Genomic DNA, 20,320 nt, shown 5'->3' with positions numbered 1-20,320 from the left:
GCGATACTCTTAACAACTGTCATCGCTGCTGTTCATCAGATTAGTCTGCCCTCCAATGCTATTGTTCAAAGCTAAAACATGGCTAGGCAAAGGCAGGCATACAGTTACAGACACCAACAATACGACACAAGACTTACAAGTAGATGAGAACTTGAAGCATATATGGAAACTACTGTAAATCAAGGTCAGTATGTTTGGTTTATAAACAAAAATGATATCCCTCTTCCTTAATTATAAGATCTGTTACCTTTTAAAAAAAAAAACTAAATAAATGAACCCCTGCTTATGTCCCAAAACCAGTCAACCCTTACAAATATAGTTAACTCCATAAGCTAGATAACAGTCTTTTGCCATTTCAGTTATCTAATATTTAAAAAGTACTAAAAAGGCTGTAAAAAAAACAAACAATAAAAACAAAATGTTCTTTTGTCTGTTCGATGATCAAGCAGTGCCTTCAGGTAAAACATGGTAGGTCAGGAACATACTTCTGCCAGAGAGAGGATTCCTAGTAAGTTAAACTAGACAAAGAACACACGCTGTTCTGGTGAACACATTCCTCAGTGTGCTTTGCAGTATGATTTCTAGAATGAGGTACATATTTACATTTCTTCACACTACTTACCACACGGTCCCTTCTTGATCACCTTGAGCCTCCTCTGTGTGCTGCACTGTGCTTTTTCCAGCTCGCACTCATTGGAATAGGTGGAGTAATCAGATCCACACACCGGGGCTACCACAGACGGACAAGACACTTTCTTACAGACGCACGCTCCTTTGGATGGATCAGCCACGTCCTTCTCACAGACCGCTCCGAACCCACACAGCATCCCTCGACACACTGGAGAAACAAACAGACAAACAGACCCTGCTTAGGTCAAGTGTTTTTTTTTCTGGCTGCAACCATCCCTGTGTTGGGTACTGTTAATTAGCTTGTACAAAAGTATGTTTTTGATTGTTTAGAAATTGCCTTTCAACAGTGAAATTTATAGAGCAGCCATGCCGGGTAACTGCTGAAAATAAGACGCTGGCTTGCCATTATTAAACTTGGTTTTTAACTGATGTTATGAACCATTTTTGCCCACCACTTTTTACACAGATGACTGATTTTTATTTTGCACATTGCTAATTAGATCCTCTTTTGTTCCACACTTCTCAGTTCAAATTCTTTGATGAAGAGACTGCGGTTTCGTACACGTTTTTTAAAACAGTACACGCATGACGTAAATGAACCACTTACTGCTAGAATGTATGTTCAGCACTTCTCATTGTTAGCAACAGATGTAGCTGCTGAGAAACACAGCCACGAATCACAAATGAATATCGAAAGGAAACACTTAACAAAAAAAAATTGAAAGAACAAGATGAAAGGGTGCGAGTCCTACAGAGTACAAGGCTCTAGGTGAGACACTGCACTCAAGATAAAGTGACAAGGCTAAACCAGTTCTGGAGGGAAGCAGAGAAGTGGTGGCCACTCAAAAATGCAGGGTGAGACATGCAATCCCCCAGTGTTTATATTTATATCGTACTCACTTACTCTGAAGCAGCCAGGAGTTGTTAGATGGAAACCAATGTTTTTATTATGACACAGAGCTTGTCGCTTCTTGAGTTGAAAACAGCTATTTGTGACAAGACTTTAAAATAGAAGTATTGAACCTCTTTGGGATGTTTACGATAATCCAACCATTTTATCACAGATTCAGAATGTTGTCACCATAACCACCTGTGCTATATTCCCAGAGACGTAAGCTAGTGTGTTAAAAATAAGACGCACAGCTGTGTATTGGGGTAAAGTAGCGTCATTTATCAAGCTCTTATGAGCAATTGCAAGCCATGTCGCTCCCGAATGATTCCCAGTCGGTGTCCAACTCAAATGGCAGTCACAGGACACCGTATTACTGCAAATGAAAAAACTCAGGTTTTGTTTTTTTCCATTTATTTTTGCTTCCAGTGTGTGTTAGTTGTGAGTGAGTTATCTATACAATGAATCTGAAATCTAATGAGAATATATATATATTGCCGTCAAAGTAATTCAACACACTAAAGACTAAGCCTTAAGTATTACATATGCCAGTCAACTTTAGTGGGTGTTGGGATCTTTGAGTCTCAAGTTGGTCCTTGAGCAAATTCATGTACATCCTCTGCCTCCCAGACCAAATCTCATTGGTGATTAGAGGCCAGCAGGGTTTGCAGCTTAACTTTCCTGTGAAGCACCAGAGCGTGAAACCTCCCTCCCAATTCACCGATTTAAAAAGTAGCTGCTTGAGAGAAGACGATCCGGGCCGAGAGAATCGTAGAAAGAAATGAAATGAAATGAATGAAAGCAAGCAATGCACCCCCTTATCGGAATGCAGGTGTCATTCAGGATTTGCGTGGCATCTTAAGATGACTTGTTATGACAGCTGCTTGTCTCGCTGCGGTGACAGCATGGGAGTGGCATAATAAAGCAAAATGCATCTTTTAAGTTGACTGTTGCATGAAGGACCTAACCTTGAAGGAACTAAGCATACCTGCTTTCATCAAACGATAGTTGGGTATTTCCACAACACCTATAGGGCATGGTATGGAATGCTTCACTGAAGACCCCTATTGTGCCACTTTGAAGTCTCTTCAGATATACTAATTAAAGTGGAAATCTATGGGTGGTCATTTACAATGCCAGAATACAGAAGTAGTGTAGGTCCTAAACACTTTTTAATTGCTACAGTACCATGGAATTTCCCATACACAGTAACTGAACTGCTGGCAGACATGCTTACAATTACAGCAGCCTGCTAAATGAAATGATGTGTACTGGGGACGATCTCAAAGTATCCTGTGGTTGAAGTGACAACCGCTGAGCTACAGCCTTAGGTTTACTTGCCACTCCGAATTGTTACTAAAAGCAACATACTGCACTAGATATGGAGTGTGTGTGTGTATTCAGTACGTGCGTCTCCATGGGCTCAGCCAATGGCACTACTTATCTCCCTCTCCAGCAGAACATACTGGAGCCAGCAGCTAACTTTGCTACCCTTGGGTTACACTGCTTCAAACCAATGATTTCACCTGCCCTCCAGACTGTGTGCCCCAGAATATTATATATATAAAAGACTGTGGTTTCGTACAAGTTTTAACCACTGAACTGTTTCATCCGCAGCTTAACTAGATGAAATTATTTATTGGAAGCAAAGCTGAGTCTCAGGGCTCCTATCAAACACAGCAGACAATCCTGACACTGTATAATACTGTACAGTGTGACTGTAACTGACAGAGATGCATAAGCTTTGCCAGGATGCATACACTTAAACCAGCCACAGCAATACCCTATTAGGACAGTGCTTATGGTTTTGAGGCTGAAATTTAAAACATAGCTTTCCAAGATTCTTCCAATGTACCAGTGTTTCAGCGAGTCTTCCTTTCCCTCTCGCTGCTTCTTTCTTATAAGACAAACATGCCTATTTTGTCCAGGAAGGCTGAATTAATAATACAGAATTGTTAGCAGTCCCGATTCTGTCACCTTTCATCTCAAACACAAAGGAAAGCAGGCGAGCTATGAAGAGATTACAACTTCTTGAAATATGCATGAATAATTCACCCTCGCCTTGGCAGGCGCATCGCTAGATTAAATTATTCAAACAGCAGACAGCCTCTGTTATAGTAAAGTGCTCCCTCTCTGTCTCTCTCTCTCAATTCATACGTGTGGCAGGGCAGAGAGGCCCTGCTGCTGTCAATAATGTGTGTGTGGGAATGTAAGGTTGGCAGGGATGGGGTTAAATCTGTCCCTGCCAGCAATCACAGGTGTGGCCATTCCCCAATTAGGTGACTGATGCTAATTGGGGAGTGGCCACATGTATAAAAGGAAGCAAAATCCTTTGTTTACGAGAGGAGTATTTGTATTGTGAAAACGTTATAGTGAAGATGAATGCCCAAGCTGTATTGTTTTGTTTGAACATTTGTTTTGGCCCTCATGCTGTGTTTATTTGTTCTTATGTTTTGTGTGTTATTTTGTAAAATAAACATGCGCATATGTGCTTAAAACTGCAGTTTTCTGTCTCTGGGTCTAATACCTGCCGGTAGCCAGCCTAGGCCGTGACGTTGCCCTGTCACAATACATCGTGAAATGAGATGTGGTAAAAGCAATCTTCAATCACCTCAGCTGGGAGGCAGATGAGAGATGGCTGCAGGGCCATTCAAAATGCTTCTCATATGCACTCAGAATCCCAGTGCTTGAGAATGAAAAGGGGGTGGGGGGCATACAGTAAAATAACAAATGAATTAGACACATGTGACTTCATCTGTGCTCAGAACACTGACGGCTGTCAGTCACACCCTGTCAATAAGAAACAAAGGCAGGCTTGGCTATTTTATTACATAACAGCCCCGCAATGGACACAGAGCCGTCTTAATTTACACAAGCGCTCAGCTGCTGCAGATGCTGTGTGTCAGAGGCCGAGGAGATGCCAGCCTGAGAAAAGCTGCTTGAATCAATCAATAGGGCCAGATCGATAGGGCTAGATCGATACAGACAAAGCACTTTCTCTTCTTTCTTGCGGCCAGGCTGTGTGTCCACAAAGGAGCGTGTTCTTCAAAAAAGCTTATTTTCAGTCAAAACACACATTGCTGCGGCTTAAAGCATTACAAGTGGATTTCGCAGTTTTCAACCCCAGGCAGCAAACTCACATTTTTGGAAATGGATATGACCACGGATGTTAAATATCTTTTAACAAAGATCCTCCTATCAGCCTATTTCTGGGCTATTTCACAGTGTTGCTAACAAAACTGAATGTAGAGGGATTGGACAGGAAATTTGAACACCAATAACATGATTTATAAAGTACTGTATATACTTTGTGTGAAAGGATAATTGTTGTGACCGATTGCTCAGTCCGATGTCTTTGAGACACTCTTGGAACGAGTTTATCCTCATTTATAGTTAAATGCAAATGGCATCCTAAAGCTGTTATATGTAATATATACAGCAAACGCAGCTGCAACTCCTTGGTGCATGTCAGTTTTAGTCACATTGGAAAGACATCAGATTTTAATAGATAGCAGACACTTCCAGGGCCAGGACTGCACACATTGCAGATGCTTTACACTGAACAGTCCCAAACGTGAGGACTATGGGATGTTCTGGGGAACGGACTGCAGATTTCCACCCAGACTTCACAGAAGACGTTAAAGCAAGAGTCATGTATTCCTACAGAAACAGACTAGTCACGTCAAATCAGTGCCCTCCCCTAAACCCGAACAGTACGGCAGGTGCTTGTAACATCCAGCCTCTGCACAGTTACCTGGGGTGCAATATTACCATGTATTTTACTTCTCAGGTTTCTGGGATTTTCTGAATCTGGGCCACTATAGGCAATTCAGAGACCCTGCTGTGAATCTATTACTTTCAACAGGGGAGGCCAGCGAACTCCGGCTTTGAAAGGTTTTAATACTGGTGGAGAGTTTCTGCTTGAGATAAATTATTACATCATATAGTCATAATGAGATCCTCTAGCTGCGACCTTGTTCTGCAGCCTTAACCTTTTTCTAATTTCTCATCCTTTTACTGCAGACACTTCGTATTGTGCTGGGAGTGACTGGGCTGCACTTACGTCTAGCACAATAGCATGTAGGAGTGTTTTTCTTTTTTCAGATGTGTATAAAAGCCCCTCTAATTGGTACAGCCTTCCCACTGATTTCTCCACTAACTTTAAAAGGTATGTATGATTTATGGGAAACGGAAGAGTGCACATTAGGGTATTTTATGAATAATGCATTGCATTGTGTCGCTTTAAATCTCGTGATTCAACACATTTAAAATTCGGGGGAATAGGAATGGGTGTCGTTTTGTTTGCAATTGTGGTAAACACCGACATAGAGGTTTAACCATTTATACAATCCTTTGAACTCTTCTTTACAAACACCAGGTGGGCTGTGTCACACACAATCACAGAGTGTACAATGGGCTCAAACGCTGTTGAATCAAATCCGATTCGATTTGCCTGCAAAATGCGACCAATAAAATAAAAGTACAAAAGAAACGCAGGTCACTTAAATGTCAACATGATTCTCCTGCTTCTTTTAAAAAACAGAACCTGACTGAGCTGCAGATAAAGAGATAAATACAGACAAAGATCGTTAGGTCAGTTGTGAATAACTGATGACTGTTCCGGTAAAGCTCTGTTTTTGTCCAGCCAAACATACAATTGTTCACTTCCCTCTTTTCAAACGACTTTTTTCACAATCCCTTCATTTACATATTCTTTTTTTTATTATTATTAAAAAAACACAACTGGAAAGCAAGGGAGTTTGTTTAGACATTACTACAGAGTAATGATGTCATTAAGGCAATCACAGCGCGCCACTCCAGCGAGCTGATGGGACTATTAGTGCACTATGACCTCATGCATATATGGATCAGACCTCCAGCTTGACACAGGAGAATTGAACCAATGCTAGAACTAAGCAGACCACTCATTAGGAAAATGAGCCTGTTTTAGAGAATAAAATCCAAGATCATTTTCCAAAAAGCGTCTCTTCTGGGTAAATTAAAAGCTTTATTTTGGGGGGACGGGGGGACGGGGGGACGACACCTTATTTTCCAACATACTGTAGTGTTGCTCTAACTTTGCAGACTGTGAACAGCTGTAGTTTAGTGCTCTCTATTCCCTAAGGGTTTGGCAGCACAATGAGCAGATGGAATTATGTACCCCCTTGTCATTATAGTATCAATTTACTCCAAAACACTGTGCCAACCTGCTTAGACACAATAAAAGCACTATATCCCAAATCTGTTTTAAAAGGGTTATGGTCTGTTGGTCTGTTGGACTTGCTTCTTTTAGCAGGGCTTGAGCAAACAGTCCAGGGAAGCCTGTGAGAAATAAAAAAACTGCTTCAACCCAACTACCTGTCTATGAATATCTATCCACAGGGTGGGCTAAGTTTGTTAAGGGGACAATGAGAAAACTAACAGCTGTAGCAGTTTGTTATATATATATATATATATATATATATATATATATATATATATATATATATATATATATATATATATATTAGTGCTGGGATGAACACATGATTGTCATGTTCGGATATGCGCTCACAATTTAAATATTCATTTGGATATTTGTTAGTTTCCAAAAAGTAATAAAAGCTATTATATTGCTCAGAACGCAGGCAGAGACAGCATAGCAGCAGGGGCAGGGGGCGTGGCCCATCTTCACAGTAAACAGTGGCCATAGACACGTTTTCATAAAGTAATAACATGACGTTTACTTGTGCCTGTTTGCAGCTGAACAAGCAAACGAAAACTGAAATGTAACTTTAAACACTTCAAATAAAACAAACGTGGAAATGGCGATGTAAACCAAAGGGGAAAAAAACTCACCGTTTTGGTTCTCGTTTATTACATTCCACATGACAAAGTCACAACAAAAAATATATAATATATATAATCTATGTAAAAATCACTACACAACATGATTGCAATAATACAGCTTGTGGGTGCAAAATGAAGCTGTTCTAAGGGGTTACATTGGAAAGGAAAGGTCAGCATGAATTGTGCATGAGGTTTGGGTTGAGGTTGTCATGGAGACAAGTGAGGCCTAGTCTCCAGCTGAGACCATCAACTGTGCCCATTTACTCTTCAGAAGGCCTGTGTACAAAGGCAGCATAAATATTGATTAAGCCCGCTGCTATTTATTTTGTAAAGGATTTTTAAATGGTTCGTTAACATATAACTCACTCAAAACCGTTAAGCACCATCATGGCTGGTTCAGTCACACAAGAGGCTCCTCTGGTGCCATGCACTGTGTCATGACAATCCATGCTGTAATCAGGCCCACATTGTAAAAAGCAGCAGCGCTTTATTTTAAACAGATTTTCAAGTAACTACAAGATGCCTTTAAAAATCAGAAAAAAACCTCTTTTGAATGTACAGCATGGAGGCATTTTTAAGGTAGTCAGTACAGAATTGTTTTATCCTCGAGGCACAGTGGAGCTGCATATTTTTCAAGATTGGCCTATATAAAAAACGCAAGCAAAATGTAGTACTAGACGGATACAGCCTGAAGGTTTAAGGCTTATAGTTGTTTATACTCAGCAAGCCTCTTCTCAGTTACCTTTGCTTAGGTTGGTTTAAGTGGAAACTAGAGGAAACGGCTATAGTTTGAACAAATCAGAACAAGATCCAGGCTAAATAACTGCACACTGACCTCCATCCTGGACCAATAAAGGGCAAGTCTGAGGAATTCAGCAGTTATTTCTTTGTTAACTGTGATGTAAAATCCTTAGGCAACTGCTTACTGGACAAATTGCCATGACTGAGACCGTTAAATGAAATAAAATAGAATTATATACAGACCTTTTAAATGGCCCATAACAAGAGTTTCATCAAAGAAAAGAAAAAAAACAACTGAGACGTGAAAGTGCCTCCAGCGAATCCTAGAAGTAAACACATATTCATCCCAGTCATTGTAGCACCACTTAATTGTCTGGATGTGAATCCAAATGGCTTTCAGACCACCCCTACTGTTTAAACACCAAAAATACATTAAGAAGCTAGAGGAAGATTCAATCCTAATTGATGCAGTCTTTAAGGAAAGGGGCTTGTTATGGGGAGGTGCCCGGTTTAAATCCCAGCTGCAGCCACTGACTCACTGTGTGTGACCCCAAGCAAGTCACTTAACCTCCTTGTGCTCCGTCCTTCGGATGTGATGTAAAACCGAGGTCCTATTGTAAGTGACTCTGCAGCAGCAGTTGTTGATGATGCATAGCTCACCCCTCTGTAAGTCTCTAATGGCTTCCATAATCAAAACAGAAGTTATGTTTTCATGCGGGGAAACAATGCATGAAGCTGCTTGCAATTTTGCAGATAAAATGAATGTCCCTAATGCAATAACATCTAAGAGGGAAAAAACAAAACAAAACAGCAAACCGTATTATAATTTACAGCTCGTTTTCTACTCCTATGATTAGACAGCTTACAAAAAACTACACACCTGTCACTGGCATTGTACACTATCTGTTTATAAAGCTTTCCAGGTTGATCAATATAAACCTGTTCAAAGTATTTCAACAAGACAACAAACTGCTTAGAAAACTCTGAAACACCTGCACAAAAACAACATCATATTAAGAATTTCGCCCTTAAATAATGTAGAAGATAAGCCCTATGATCCGTTTGAGAAGTACAGCAAAGGATTATTCTGGCGATAGTGTCTGCTGAATATGTATATAAAATACACTAGATTTAGAGATCACACAGTGCTCTGCTTCTAGTAAAAAGTGCTGTGTGTCCTTTATCATCAAAAACCCTTTGTTCTACAAAATAAAAAAAGAGCTCTTGTTTCGATCCTCTTTGTGGGTTTTCTTTGCGCTTGCATTCAATGTCAAAATAAAAATAATTTTTATGCTTTTGCATTAATGGCTTTTGTAGGATTTTTTTTTTCAGCACTACAGACAGTGAGTCTATTTCTACCTGCTTTCTATCATACACATGCACCACCCTGAAAACCTTTCTATAAGAACAATGAAACAGCACAAGAAAGCCCCCATGCCTATGCCACTGATTAAACGTGCATTTCCTTTTTCCTGCAGACATACAACATAAGGTGATGAATGCTGAATCCTATAATCAGAGTTCTACCTGCAGGGTCTCGCACGGCTATGGAAACTATGCTTACACTGTAGGTGGCAAAACAGTGTTGCATCAGGTTCAATAAGCAGGAGGGTTATAGGTTATACTTGTCTATTATTTTATTTCTTATTTGCATCTTTAGTTTGAAAACAAAAAGGTGCACAAACCAAACACAAATATCCTTGTTAGAACCAAGAGGCTCACCAGGAGGAGAATATTTACCCAAAACTAGCTAAACTCATACAGAGTTTGTGTATAGGCAGTGGGGTATCTATTTGTGTATTTAGAGATTGGTTTTAAATAAGGCTTCCTTCCAACATCAGCCCACTGAGACAGGGCAGCACATTTAAAACCAAGTGGTTGTGGCAGTACAGTAAGTAAGAAATGAAAACGCACTCCAGTTCTGGAATACACTGGCTGAAGCACCACTTCTACACACCTGGCCCAACCCCAAGCTTCCCTCAGGGGGCCCCCAAAGTATTTAATATAGAAAGCTTCAGAATTTTTAAACAGATTAGATCACCATCAGTCAATGCCCATAATGAATTTGTTTATTGTTTTGAAGAAGACTACTGCCATTACTTACAAAAGTGAACGTACAAACAAAACACGGTTGCTAAAGGGTTGTTGCCATTTAAGCCAAGACTCCATTAAACTAGAAATACCTGTACAATGCAGTAAACCCCATATATGTAAGCACATCATTCTACAGTACTGGAATGATCAAGGTAGCTGAAGAAGCATTGAATAAATTACACAGTTGAATAGAGTATTGGCTTGCAAACCCACCACCCACCCAACCATGAGAAAGGAACCTTGCCTTCTACCATCATCTGGCTTGATAGTATCGGTTTCACAGAGGAGTGGCTGGTGGGCCGTGCAGTGTGGCCCAGGGCTTAATAGAATCCATGACAGCCTGACTGGATAAATGTACTGCTGAAGCTGGCAAAAAATCAATTTCACTCCTTCATAGTGTACCGAGCCAGCATGCGAAAGCAGGACGAGCTCTCCGCTCACAAGGAAAACAAAAGATAAAAGGGGTACCCAAAAAGTGGAGAAGCAGGTGTACGAGGAGCTCACAGAACTCCAGCTGAGCGCCTAAATTAAATCCCACTGCTTGGACATTTTAGGAGGGGAAGGCTTAACACAGAAAGATGGTGCTTGAGCCTATAACGTGAAGCAGCTGGCCAAGGGGGGTTGGGGATGGCATAAAAATATATAATAATAAATCGTAATAAGAGTTATAAACTGTATCCTTCCTCAAATGACCTGGATATCCCCTGGGGCAGAAGACGTGTGAGGTTAAAATATCACCACACGCCTTTGGATTAATTAAAGTGAGCCTGCTTCGTATTGTAACAATGTGGACCCTTCCTTTGATTGGATCTTTACTGCCAATTACATTGGCTTATAAATCACAGGAATGGCTTCTCTGCTAGAGCTGTGGTCATTACATTTACACACAGCTCCCCTGTTGCGTTTCCGACTCGCTCCTTATCTGGTCTTTGCAGGAGGATCTGGGAAGCAATTATTTGGACCCCGTAGTTTTTAGACATCATAAAACACCCCCGGAGATATATATGGGACTGTATTCCTCACAAGGATTTGTAATGTATCATTTCCCATTCCTTTCTAGTTCGGTATCCTCCATGTGACCTTTTTTAATGACATCCTTCAAACTACTGAACATCCCGGGAGCATGTAGCTACATTTGCCTTTAGTGTTAACTTCAAACTCTCAGTGCACAAAACACACATACTATAGGTATTTACAGAGTTCCATATCCTTGTGGCAGTCAGCAGATATAACTTAGTTGGTATTAACACTCTTTATACCAGAGTTCTATGGTAAAGCATACTTGATCTTTGACAGCTGTGGTTTTTGGTATTAGCGGTACAGTCAATTCTGAGATGGGTGGTCTTTTTACTCCATTTATTTATTGGAGGTAGGATGATACTTTCGGGAGGGGACCATGAGCTCCATTTAGTTCCAACAAGAGCTAGTAAACAAAAGGCTGGTTTCAAAGTGAACATCAATGTTCTTGGACTACCTTACCTACATTAATGACTAATTAATGCTGTTCATTTACAGCATCGAATTTTCTTCAATTTTCTTTGGGAAAAGAAAATGCCTCAGTGCGTAATGTTACTTCTGTCAGGCCCACAACCTTCACAGATAGAAGACACCTCCTTATCTGACACCTACAATCACTTTCATTATGCAGATGAGACAGATGCAGAGCTCTCAGGAGGCAGAGGAAACGTCGGCAAATAAAACAGGTTCTATTTGTTCCCTTTCAATTAGAGAATTCGAGTCTGTATGATCATTAAATAGCAAAAATAGAAAGCCATCTGCTCAGGTCCCAACAAAATCTGTACTGTCGTGATAAATCAAGGGAATCGCTGCAAATATTTGACTGTCATCCATAACATGATGACCATCGGCCATGATGACAGTAAATTGTACAAGTGCTATACTTTACTGTACACGGGCCTTCACTCATTCACTCATTTTCTATTTCATGTTTTTTTGACATGTAAGTCAGCTAGCGATATAAAGAGGCAGAGCTGACACACATTGAGAAAGCTCCCTTGTTGAAACGTTTGTCATTGCATTTTAATTAAATAAGCGGTTATTCATTTTAAGTGACCCCTTTTGTATTATTTACCTTTAACTGATGGTCAAAAACGCTCTGCAGATTTTGTGACCAGTTTGCGAGGCCTTGGCTTTTATGCCACTGCGTAATGGAAATAATTTCACCACAGTCAATACGGGTTAAAACAAATGAATGCCTTTCCACTTCTGGCTTAAACACACACACACACACACACACACACACACTACAAGCCTAACTTGTATTATTACAACAGGAACTTTGGCCATAAGGCAAAACCCAAGCAGCTTTTAACACAGGTGCCCACCAGCCGATTGCTAGCCAAGCAGTAGAGTAAACAGAGTGAATAAAATGTGGCTGCAAGGCTAGTTTAACAGTCTAACTACCTTGTCATAATCGTGTGCAGTGGAGCGAGACACACATGTCAAACAAGCCATTAAGAGACAGCGAGAAAAACAATGCAAATTAGATTAGGATGAACAGGCGTCCTCTACAGACAGCGTTCTTCCCCTCCAGAGTAGCTCGAAACAAACAATACAACACCTTTGGGTTTCGCGTGGACATTTAGTTCATTTATAGTCTGAAATATAGGTTACTGTTACATTGCTTATCCCTGCTGATATTCTATTCATAGAAAATGTACAGTACATAAATACCACATCACTTAAGCCTTTCATTCACAAGCATGCTCACAATAAATGAGTTCCATTAGATTGGAGGCAGCAACAAACAATAGCCTTTCTTGTATCTATTTATGAATTGTAAGGAACAAATGGTGCAATGCTTCATTAAAATTGATAGGTAAGAAATTAAAAAATATATTTTTGCTTTTAAACGACTGCCTTCTTCACTTCATTTCTTAAAGTTTAACCTACAGTTATAGAAGACTATTTGTACAGATTTATTTGTACGTCTTTTTACCTAAATACAATATAGCATTGAACTATATATACAATTCCTGACCCACACAATTCATGACTGACTGAGTTGAGAATGTCTTTGAGTTATATAAAAAGTTAATAATTTCTTCTGTGTAAGGCTAAGCGAGTAAGCCCAAGATAAATGTTAGTAGGAGAAAAAATAAATCTGTGTCACACATATCTAGTCTGGTTCTTTTTCTGTGGATCAATATCCTCTACAGTACCATCAACTATGGTGGTGAACATTGTCAAATGCAAACCACAGCTTTGACAAATCAATGTCGGAACCTGGGATTCTATAAAAGTAACTCTACCCGTCTTGACTGAAAGAAACATGCTGGCTTAAATCCGTCTAAAATAATAAATCTTCTCCAAATATTACAAGGGAGAGGGGGCGACGGGACACAATCTTTGTCACAATGAAGACAGATTGCCCCATTAAACTTACATTATAACCATCGGAACATCGGAAAAACTGACATTGTGTTCCTGTCTGTAGCCACACAAAGCTTCTTCTCACTCACAAGCTGTCATTTCTTCAAGGTAATTTTTAATGCTTATATGTACAAACATACGTTAATCTCTGCTGAAGCCATTGACATAATGATCCTTTATACAGTATTTGTCTCCGAGAGCTGGATTGTAGACCCTTTCTTCTGAAAGCCATGACACAAACAGATTTAATTAAGATAGCCGACTACAGAAATAATTAATTCTGCTGCTCCCAGGCTAGTGTTTTCACTGTTCAAATGCACTGAAGTTGAATTAATTAATTATCTGAATATTGTTTAGGAGGATAAGGCTATGAATCTCTTAAACGGTAAATGTGATGAAATCCCTTGCTGTAACAGGAGGATTCACCTGTACCCTTCACAACAAGCAGTGCTACAGCGTGGCAATCCAAATTGCTTTGCAGTTTTGATGTACACTGGTACCAAGATAGGATCCCGTCTTTAACAAACTGGTTAAGCTGAAGGGGATGGGAGTAGGTGTCTCCATTTCCTGAATTTTAATTTCTCTTTTGCAGGGGTAGAAACAACTGATTTTAACAGGTATGTTACTTGTTAAAATGACCTGCAGAGATAACAGGGATGGAAATAAGACTCCTATTGCATAGCGGTTTCACCCATTCCAGGTTTTACTACGAGCTTGATTAACCACAGCGTACAGGTAACAAGGTCAGTCGTGTCTTATTAAACTTATTAAATAAGACTATTTTATAATAAGTGTAAACTGCACAACAAAAAACCTGGAAGAGTGGAGGATTTTTGTATCAGTTTCTGTCTTTTCTTATTCTTGTGTGTCGGGGGTGAGTGCAGTTTTGACTATGTCTATTCTGAGCTTACTGCCAGGGGCATAAGATAAGCAGAATTCCACAGAATCTCACAGAAACCCATAACACCAGCAAAAACTTATCCTGCAAGGACGAAAATAACTGGAGCCATGCCGTCCTGTCTTCCATTCTCATGGTACATTATCATCTTACTGAGACCGGAGCTCGCTGCTCTGTTTGTATTCTATTACTACAATAAATCTTTTTTTACTACACGTTAGTGGTTTGTGTTTTCTTACACCAGGAACAGATCAAACTGCTATGCAATGGGAGTCGCATTTCCATCCATGGATAATACATTATACCAGAGCTGTCCAACCTCTGTGGTTAAGAGTCATACAGATAACCAGGGAGCTCTTAAAAGTATTACAAACATATATCTATTTTTATTACTATTGGAAGAAAATAAAGACTGCAGCATAAATTAGTTCACTAAAATGGAAGTAGCTGACATTATAAAAAAGAAATAAGGTTTGTTCTGCAAAAGACACAGCTCTGCTGATTAAAGGAGTCATATTCAAACACAACATCAATGCGTTTGCAATCTGTTTTGAATGTACTTGCTTCTACCAAAGGCTACACTGTGGGATACTCCACTTCTAACTAAAGACAGCCATATTAGGAAGTTCAGTTTGATATATAGGTCTCAAGATAGCCCCGAATTATATATTCTTCCCGTTTTTATATTTTAGAAACGATCATCCTGATGTAAAATATCCAAAAATGTGAACTGACAGTTCCTTTCAGATATTGCTTCAAAACACAGCCCAAAACCATTGTTACAAAACCACTACCAGAAGCCAAAATGTTCACGTTCTTCTAAATCTTTCTTTTTCTTTTCAACCACTAGCCAAATTCTGAACAGCAGCTATCTTATTCAAACATAACAAGCTATAATTTTCCTGTCTGGCGTGATAATGGATTTAAAGCCAAACAGGAAACTTAATCAGATAGTATTTTATTACTTTCTTGTCAGACTCGGCTCTGATTAGATAGCTGGTACAATAAAGTATTTGCTGTTAATTGCAGCCCCTCCACCCCACCCTCCTAACCTACCCACCCCCCCACCCCCCACACACACACATAGAAACCTTGTGCATGGTTCATATACCAAAAAGGACAGAAACGCTATAATCTTTAATAGTCTTGTTTTTCAGCAATGCAAAGCAAGGTGATTTATTTTTCTAATAAAAAGCAGCCTCATTAAAGCCATGCTGGGCTTGACTCTGAATCGAGCTAATTGTTCATTTACATATTGTACGTTTCTGGTGGATTTATGTAGAATTACCAGAGTTTATTTAAGTATACATTATTTTCAAGCATGAAATAACCAAATTGTTGTGTTGAAGCTGCTAGGTTTTGGCTTCGGTACACCGAAGGAAAACGACCACTCAAGGGGATATCCTATGGAGTGTATTAAAGACAGGTGATCTTTACATACAACCACACACAGTGTGATTTACACATGGGGATTCTTTACACAGGCAATCCCTAACAGGTGGTTTTTCATACTTCATCTATAAACAAAGCAGGGCGATTATAAAGTCAACTGGTCCTTTTCATAACAGTCCTGCATATAGCACATGCTCCTATCCTGTGTATTGGCGCACTCCACTTACTGTACATGCAGTTAGTGCATGCAGATTAAATTCACTGCAAGAAATGTGGCAGGGACAGGCATCAAACGATGGGTAAGACTCTCACCACAGACGTCCATTGGTCTTATGTTGTTTCCCACTCTGAGTCCATTATACCGCAGCTAAACTGGGACAGCTGGGCAGGACCAAGCATCCGAATTGTGTTCTAGCCATAAATTCTCCTCTGAATACCGTACGTCTGTTTTTTAATTAAACAGTGCCGCCCAGGCTAGCCAATCAGGAGCAGGACAGCTTGGTGAAAGTGCTCTGCATTCAAAGAGGGTACTGATTCTCCTGGTACACATCCTCGCAGTGGAGTTCTGAGAATCCTACTATATGGAAATCACTTGTGTTCATTTATATTCATGTGTCTTTATTTTCAATCAGTTGTCCAGAGGCTTTATTCTGGGCCATTTGTATGGAAAACAGCAGAAATGACCCCCCCCCCCAAAAAAAAAAAACTCCATGCAGAGCAATCTTATTTGATACTAGTACATATTCATAAACACGTCACAAAACAAATGTTTTATTCATCTGAAGAACCAAAAGAGACAGTCTTGCCACTAAATTAGAGCCATGTCACCAATACCGCAAATATACTGCTAATGCATACTGTAAATGCACTTCAACAGAATACAGCTAGGCTGTACTTCAATTGAAGGTGCTACTAGGCAGTGATAGGCGTATGAAGTGAAATAGCAGGCACTGTAACCTTATTGCATCGAGTGTAGCTGCCAACACGTACTTCAGAGCAGTGTTCTCCCAGATTCTTACAACTAGAATACAAGTCCTGTGAATGCAGGACCCTTTGGAAAAGGAACAGGGAATTCACTTGTGGGTGGAGATTGACCTTAACGCCATTTTAACAACACCACCCAATAGTGATGTTTCAAATACATTTTCTTCAGGGTAAGCAGTTTCAAATGTAATTTTATTTGATTTTTTTTTAAGATTTACTTTACTAACTAAATGCTCCATTATTAAAGTTATTATATTTTCCTAAATCTGCCTATACCTGACTTTGAACAGCTTTGTCTAGAGAATCCTAAATTATTGGACTAGCCCAGGGTTGGGGAAATTAACATGCACAGTTAATGCATTCAATTTAATTAAATAGTCATGATCAATTAAATAAAATTAAACATATTAATCATTTGTGTACCGTTCATTAATTAAATCAACACTACCACAATTTACATAACAATTAAGACATTTCTTTTTTAATTAACTTTACTTGGTAAAAACAGCAAAGCAAACAAATGCACTGAATATTCATATGCAATTTTATTTTCAAAATGACAATGCAAAATGATGATCTCAGTAACCGCAGACTTTGCTGAGTTTAACGAACACAAGGCAATGCAAAATGTCTCATCAAGCATGTTGTATTCAGTGAGCCAATACATTTTTCAACGGCAACAACTAAATGTGGAATACCGGCAATCATGTTAATGCATTAAATCATCAAAAAGTTCAATTAACTGGGGTTCCATTAATAATGAATTCACAATTAACAAGGTAACTTCATTCAATTAACATTAACAAAAAACCTTCTCAATTAAATGAAACATTAAATGTATAATTAACAATGAACCCACTCTGGGACACATTCAAAACTTTGCCAGCCCACTCCTCTGCATGGATCTAGACAGAGTTGAAAGGTCACATTGTCACATGACCAATATTAGAGCAACATCCCCAGTATGAAGGACTGGGTTTTACTATTGCGTTGTACATTCTGAGATGTTTCAAGGTTATATAAAAGTGTATTCGATTTGAACACAAGCAGCAAGGCATCAGTGAATAGGAAAAATAAGCTAATTACCATAACGTTATTATAAACCCTTAGGCTACTGCACCAAAAGAAAAGATACACAAAGTCTCACTTACCATCTGCTGGCTGGGGTGCTGTAAAGTGAACTGGTTTATCTGTAAAGAAAGAAAATGTAAATTGGTTTATGTTCAATGCCTGATCCTCATATCACACACACTTCTTTATTGCACATATTTGATTAATCATCCAGAAATATACCAAGCTCAAAGGCACTGCGTAAGACTTCAGTTCTTTGTGATCATTCACACCTTTTCAAGCCACTGGCATACACCTTATAAAGCACAGGGGATAATGGGTCCAAATGAGGCTTTAACTGCACAGAATCCTGTTCACAGTTTCTTAAAACCGCGTTGAAAGAACATTCAGCCACAGTGGCATTTGATCTGCTTAAGATGACTCAGTCTACCGTCACACCATTCCCATTGTTTCTGCCTGTCATTTAACACAACAGCAAAAAAGAAAGCCAAAAATGAAAAAGTACAGCATGATGGGGGAAATGAACAGGCAGAAACTTTGTGGCATCTGTGTAATACAGCAGATCAGCCTGCTCATGTTCAACTCCACATCATGATTATCACCTTTCACTTGTATGGAAAGCATTGGGATGAAATGATGCATAACCTAAATGATTAAATTCCAAGATAAGTAGAGAAAAACACTGAATAATTTACTGCTCATCCTTATATTTTACTCTACCGGAATAGATTCAGAGGTCAATGCAATGTGACAGATTTAGGTTTTAAACTAAACTTCCTAACATTAAACAAGCCCCATAGTCTACCCTGTGTAGCACCAGTGCAGCAATACTGAAATGAATAGGGCACAAAGTTATTCACATGCTGTACAGCTCTACAGAGCTTGTCAAACCACCATGGCTGATTTCCTCACTGATAAGCCCATGGCACCAACAGTCTTAAATTTAGGCACACTTAAAATTGCTTGTCAACTGCCTAGCTGGAGGTCGGCAGGTCACAACAGTGAAGTATTTCTATTATGAAGCGTTGGTTAACTGCAGTCAGTCAATCTCCAAGGACATAGATTTCTACCTTCTGATAGCAAACAAACAATCACACATACCAGAGAGTAATTGAGGAATGCACTGTCTGGTACATGTAACTGTGCTGGCAACATCAATCATTGTGCTGAGGAGGAAAAAAAAAAAAAAAAAAAATATATATATATATATATATATATATATATATATATATATATATATATATATATATATACACACTGCCGGACTGTATGTGAAACAGTCCCCCTCTCACTCTCTCGCTCTCTTCAGTTTGAGATATAGTGTTTTCGATTTACATCAGTAGTTGAATTTTCAGACCTAGCTGTTAGGCATAATGAGAAAAAATGGTACATAGCATGTGAAAAGTACCCGTTGGTAAAGACAAGGATGGGTTACGGTGAATTCCTGCACTACAGTTTTGAAAATGAAAATGGAAATTACCAAGGTCTCTGTTACACCCTCAGGCAAGTTTTCTAAAAACAGATTTCATCCCATTTTCAAACTGGTGTTGGTCAATGAAATAAACGAGTGAAGTCTGCTGCCAAAGCTAAGCGTGATATGAAAGCCTTTAGATTTTCCTCGACAGTAACTGAATTAGAATTTAATTCCAATCTCTCAATTAAGTTACGCTATCGAGCCGCTTGGTGTAATTTGATTTGAATTCACCCGCTTTGGACCAAAAGCACATCTTTATCCAAACCGGTCTTTAGCCCCTGTGTTAAAAAAAGCAGCTGCTGTGAAATGAGGTTTTCAAGAGGTTGTTAGTATTGGAAACCTTTAGATATATCAAGCTGTCCATTAAAAATGACTTGCAATTGTTTCACTTGAGTGATAGGACGCGTGGGACAGATTCTACGGCTTTTTAAAAACGTAAATAATTGATGGCCACTAATACCTTCCAACATAAATGTATTAAGCAAGAGAAAATGTGCACCCAGGTTCAAAAATGTAAAAGCTTAATAAAAGTAAGGCATCCTTTCCTTGTAAGGATAATCTATGAGCTTAATACAGTCTGATAGACCGAACCCAGGACATGTCTGAAAGCAGCCCTAGCTACTGTATAAATAAACCCATTGATCACTTTTACTCACACACTCCAAAGACAATAAGCATAGCTCCAGGTCACCAAGCTACATTTAGAGATACACATCTATCACCTCCTGTTTGGATAGGACCAACACAAACATGATAAATGCCACTGAGTGCTGGCTGCTTATGTGACCATTTAGAAGCTCTAGCAAGATTACTCAGCCACTAAACACTAATATTAGCCTTTGATTCTGTCACTCAAGGTCACACTCAAAGCTATGTTTTCAATATCAAACCCTCAAAGACTGAATGTCCAGCTGCTTATATGCTT

General features: G+C 39.3%; 1 protein-coding gene across 8 annotated transcripts in view; it reads right to left on the bottom strand.

The window, feature by feature from the left end:
- The window catches only part of LOC117425132 (agrin-like), a 155,129-nt gene that overhangs the window by 50,900 nt on the left and 83,909 nt on the right, over window positions 1-20,320 (bottom strand). For all 8 annotated transcript variants that reach the window (XM_034904230.2, XM_058993238.1, XM_058993239.1 and 5 more), the window contains 2 exons: window positions 18,002-18,040; window positions 623-838 (listed from right to left, as the gene is read on the bottom strand). In XM_034904230.2, coding sequence (XP_034760121.2) covers window positions 623-838; window positions 18,002-18,040 — 255 coding nt within the window. The remainder of the gene's footprint in view (window positions 1-622; window positions 839-18,001; window positions 18,041-20,320) is intronic.

Source organism: Acipenser ruthenus, chromosome 20, assembly GCF_902713425.1.
Source record: "Acipenser ruthenus chromosome 20, fAciRut3.2 maternal haplotype, whole genome shotgun sequence".
In the NCBI taxonomy this organism is placed as follows: domain Eukaryota; kingdom Metazoa; phylum Chordata; class Actinopteri; order Acipenseriformes; family Acipenseridae; genus Acipenser; species Acipenser ruthenus.
The sequence above is the reverse complement of the archived record's forward strand: the minus strand, read 5'-3'. Positions and strand labels throughout refer to the sequence as shown.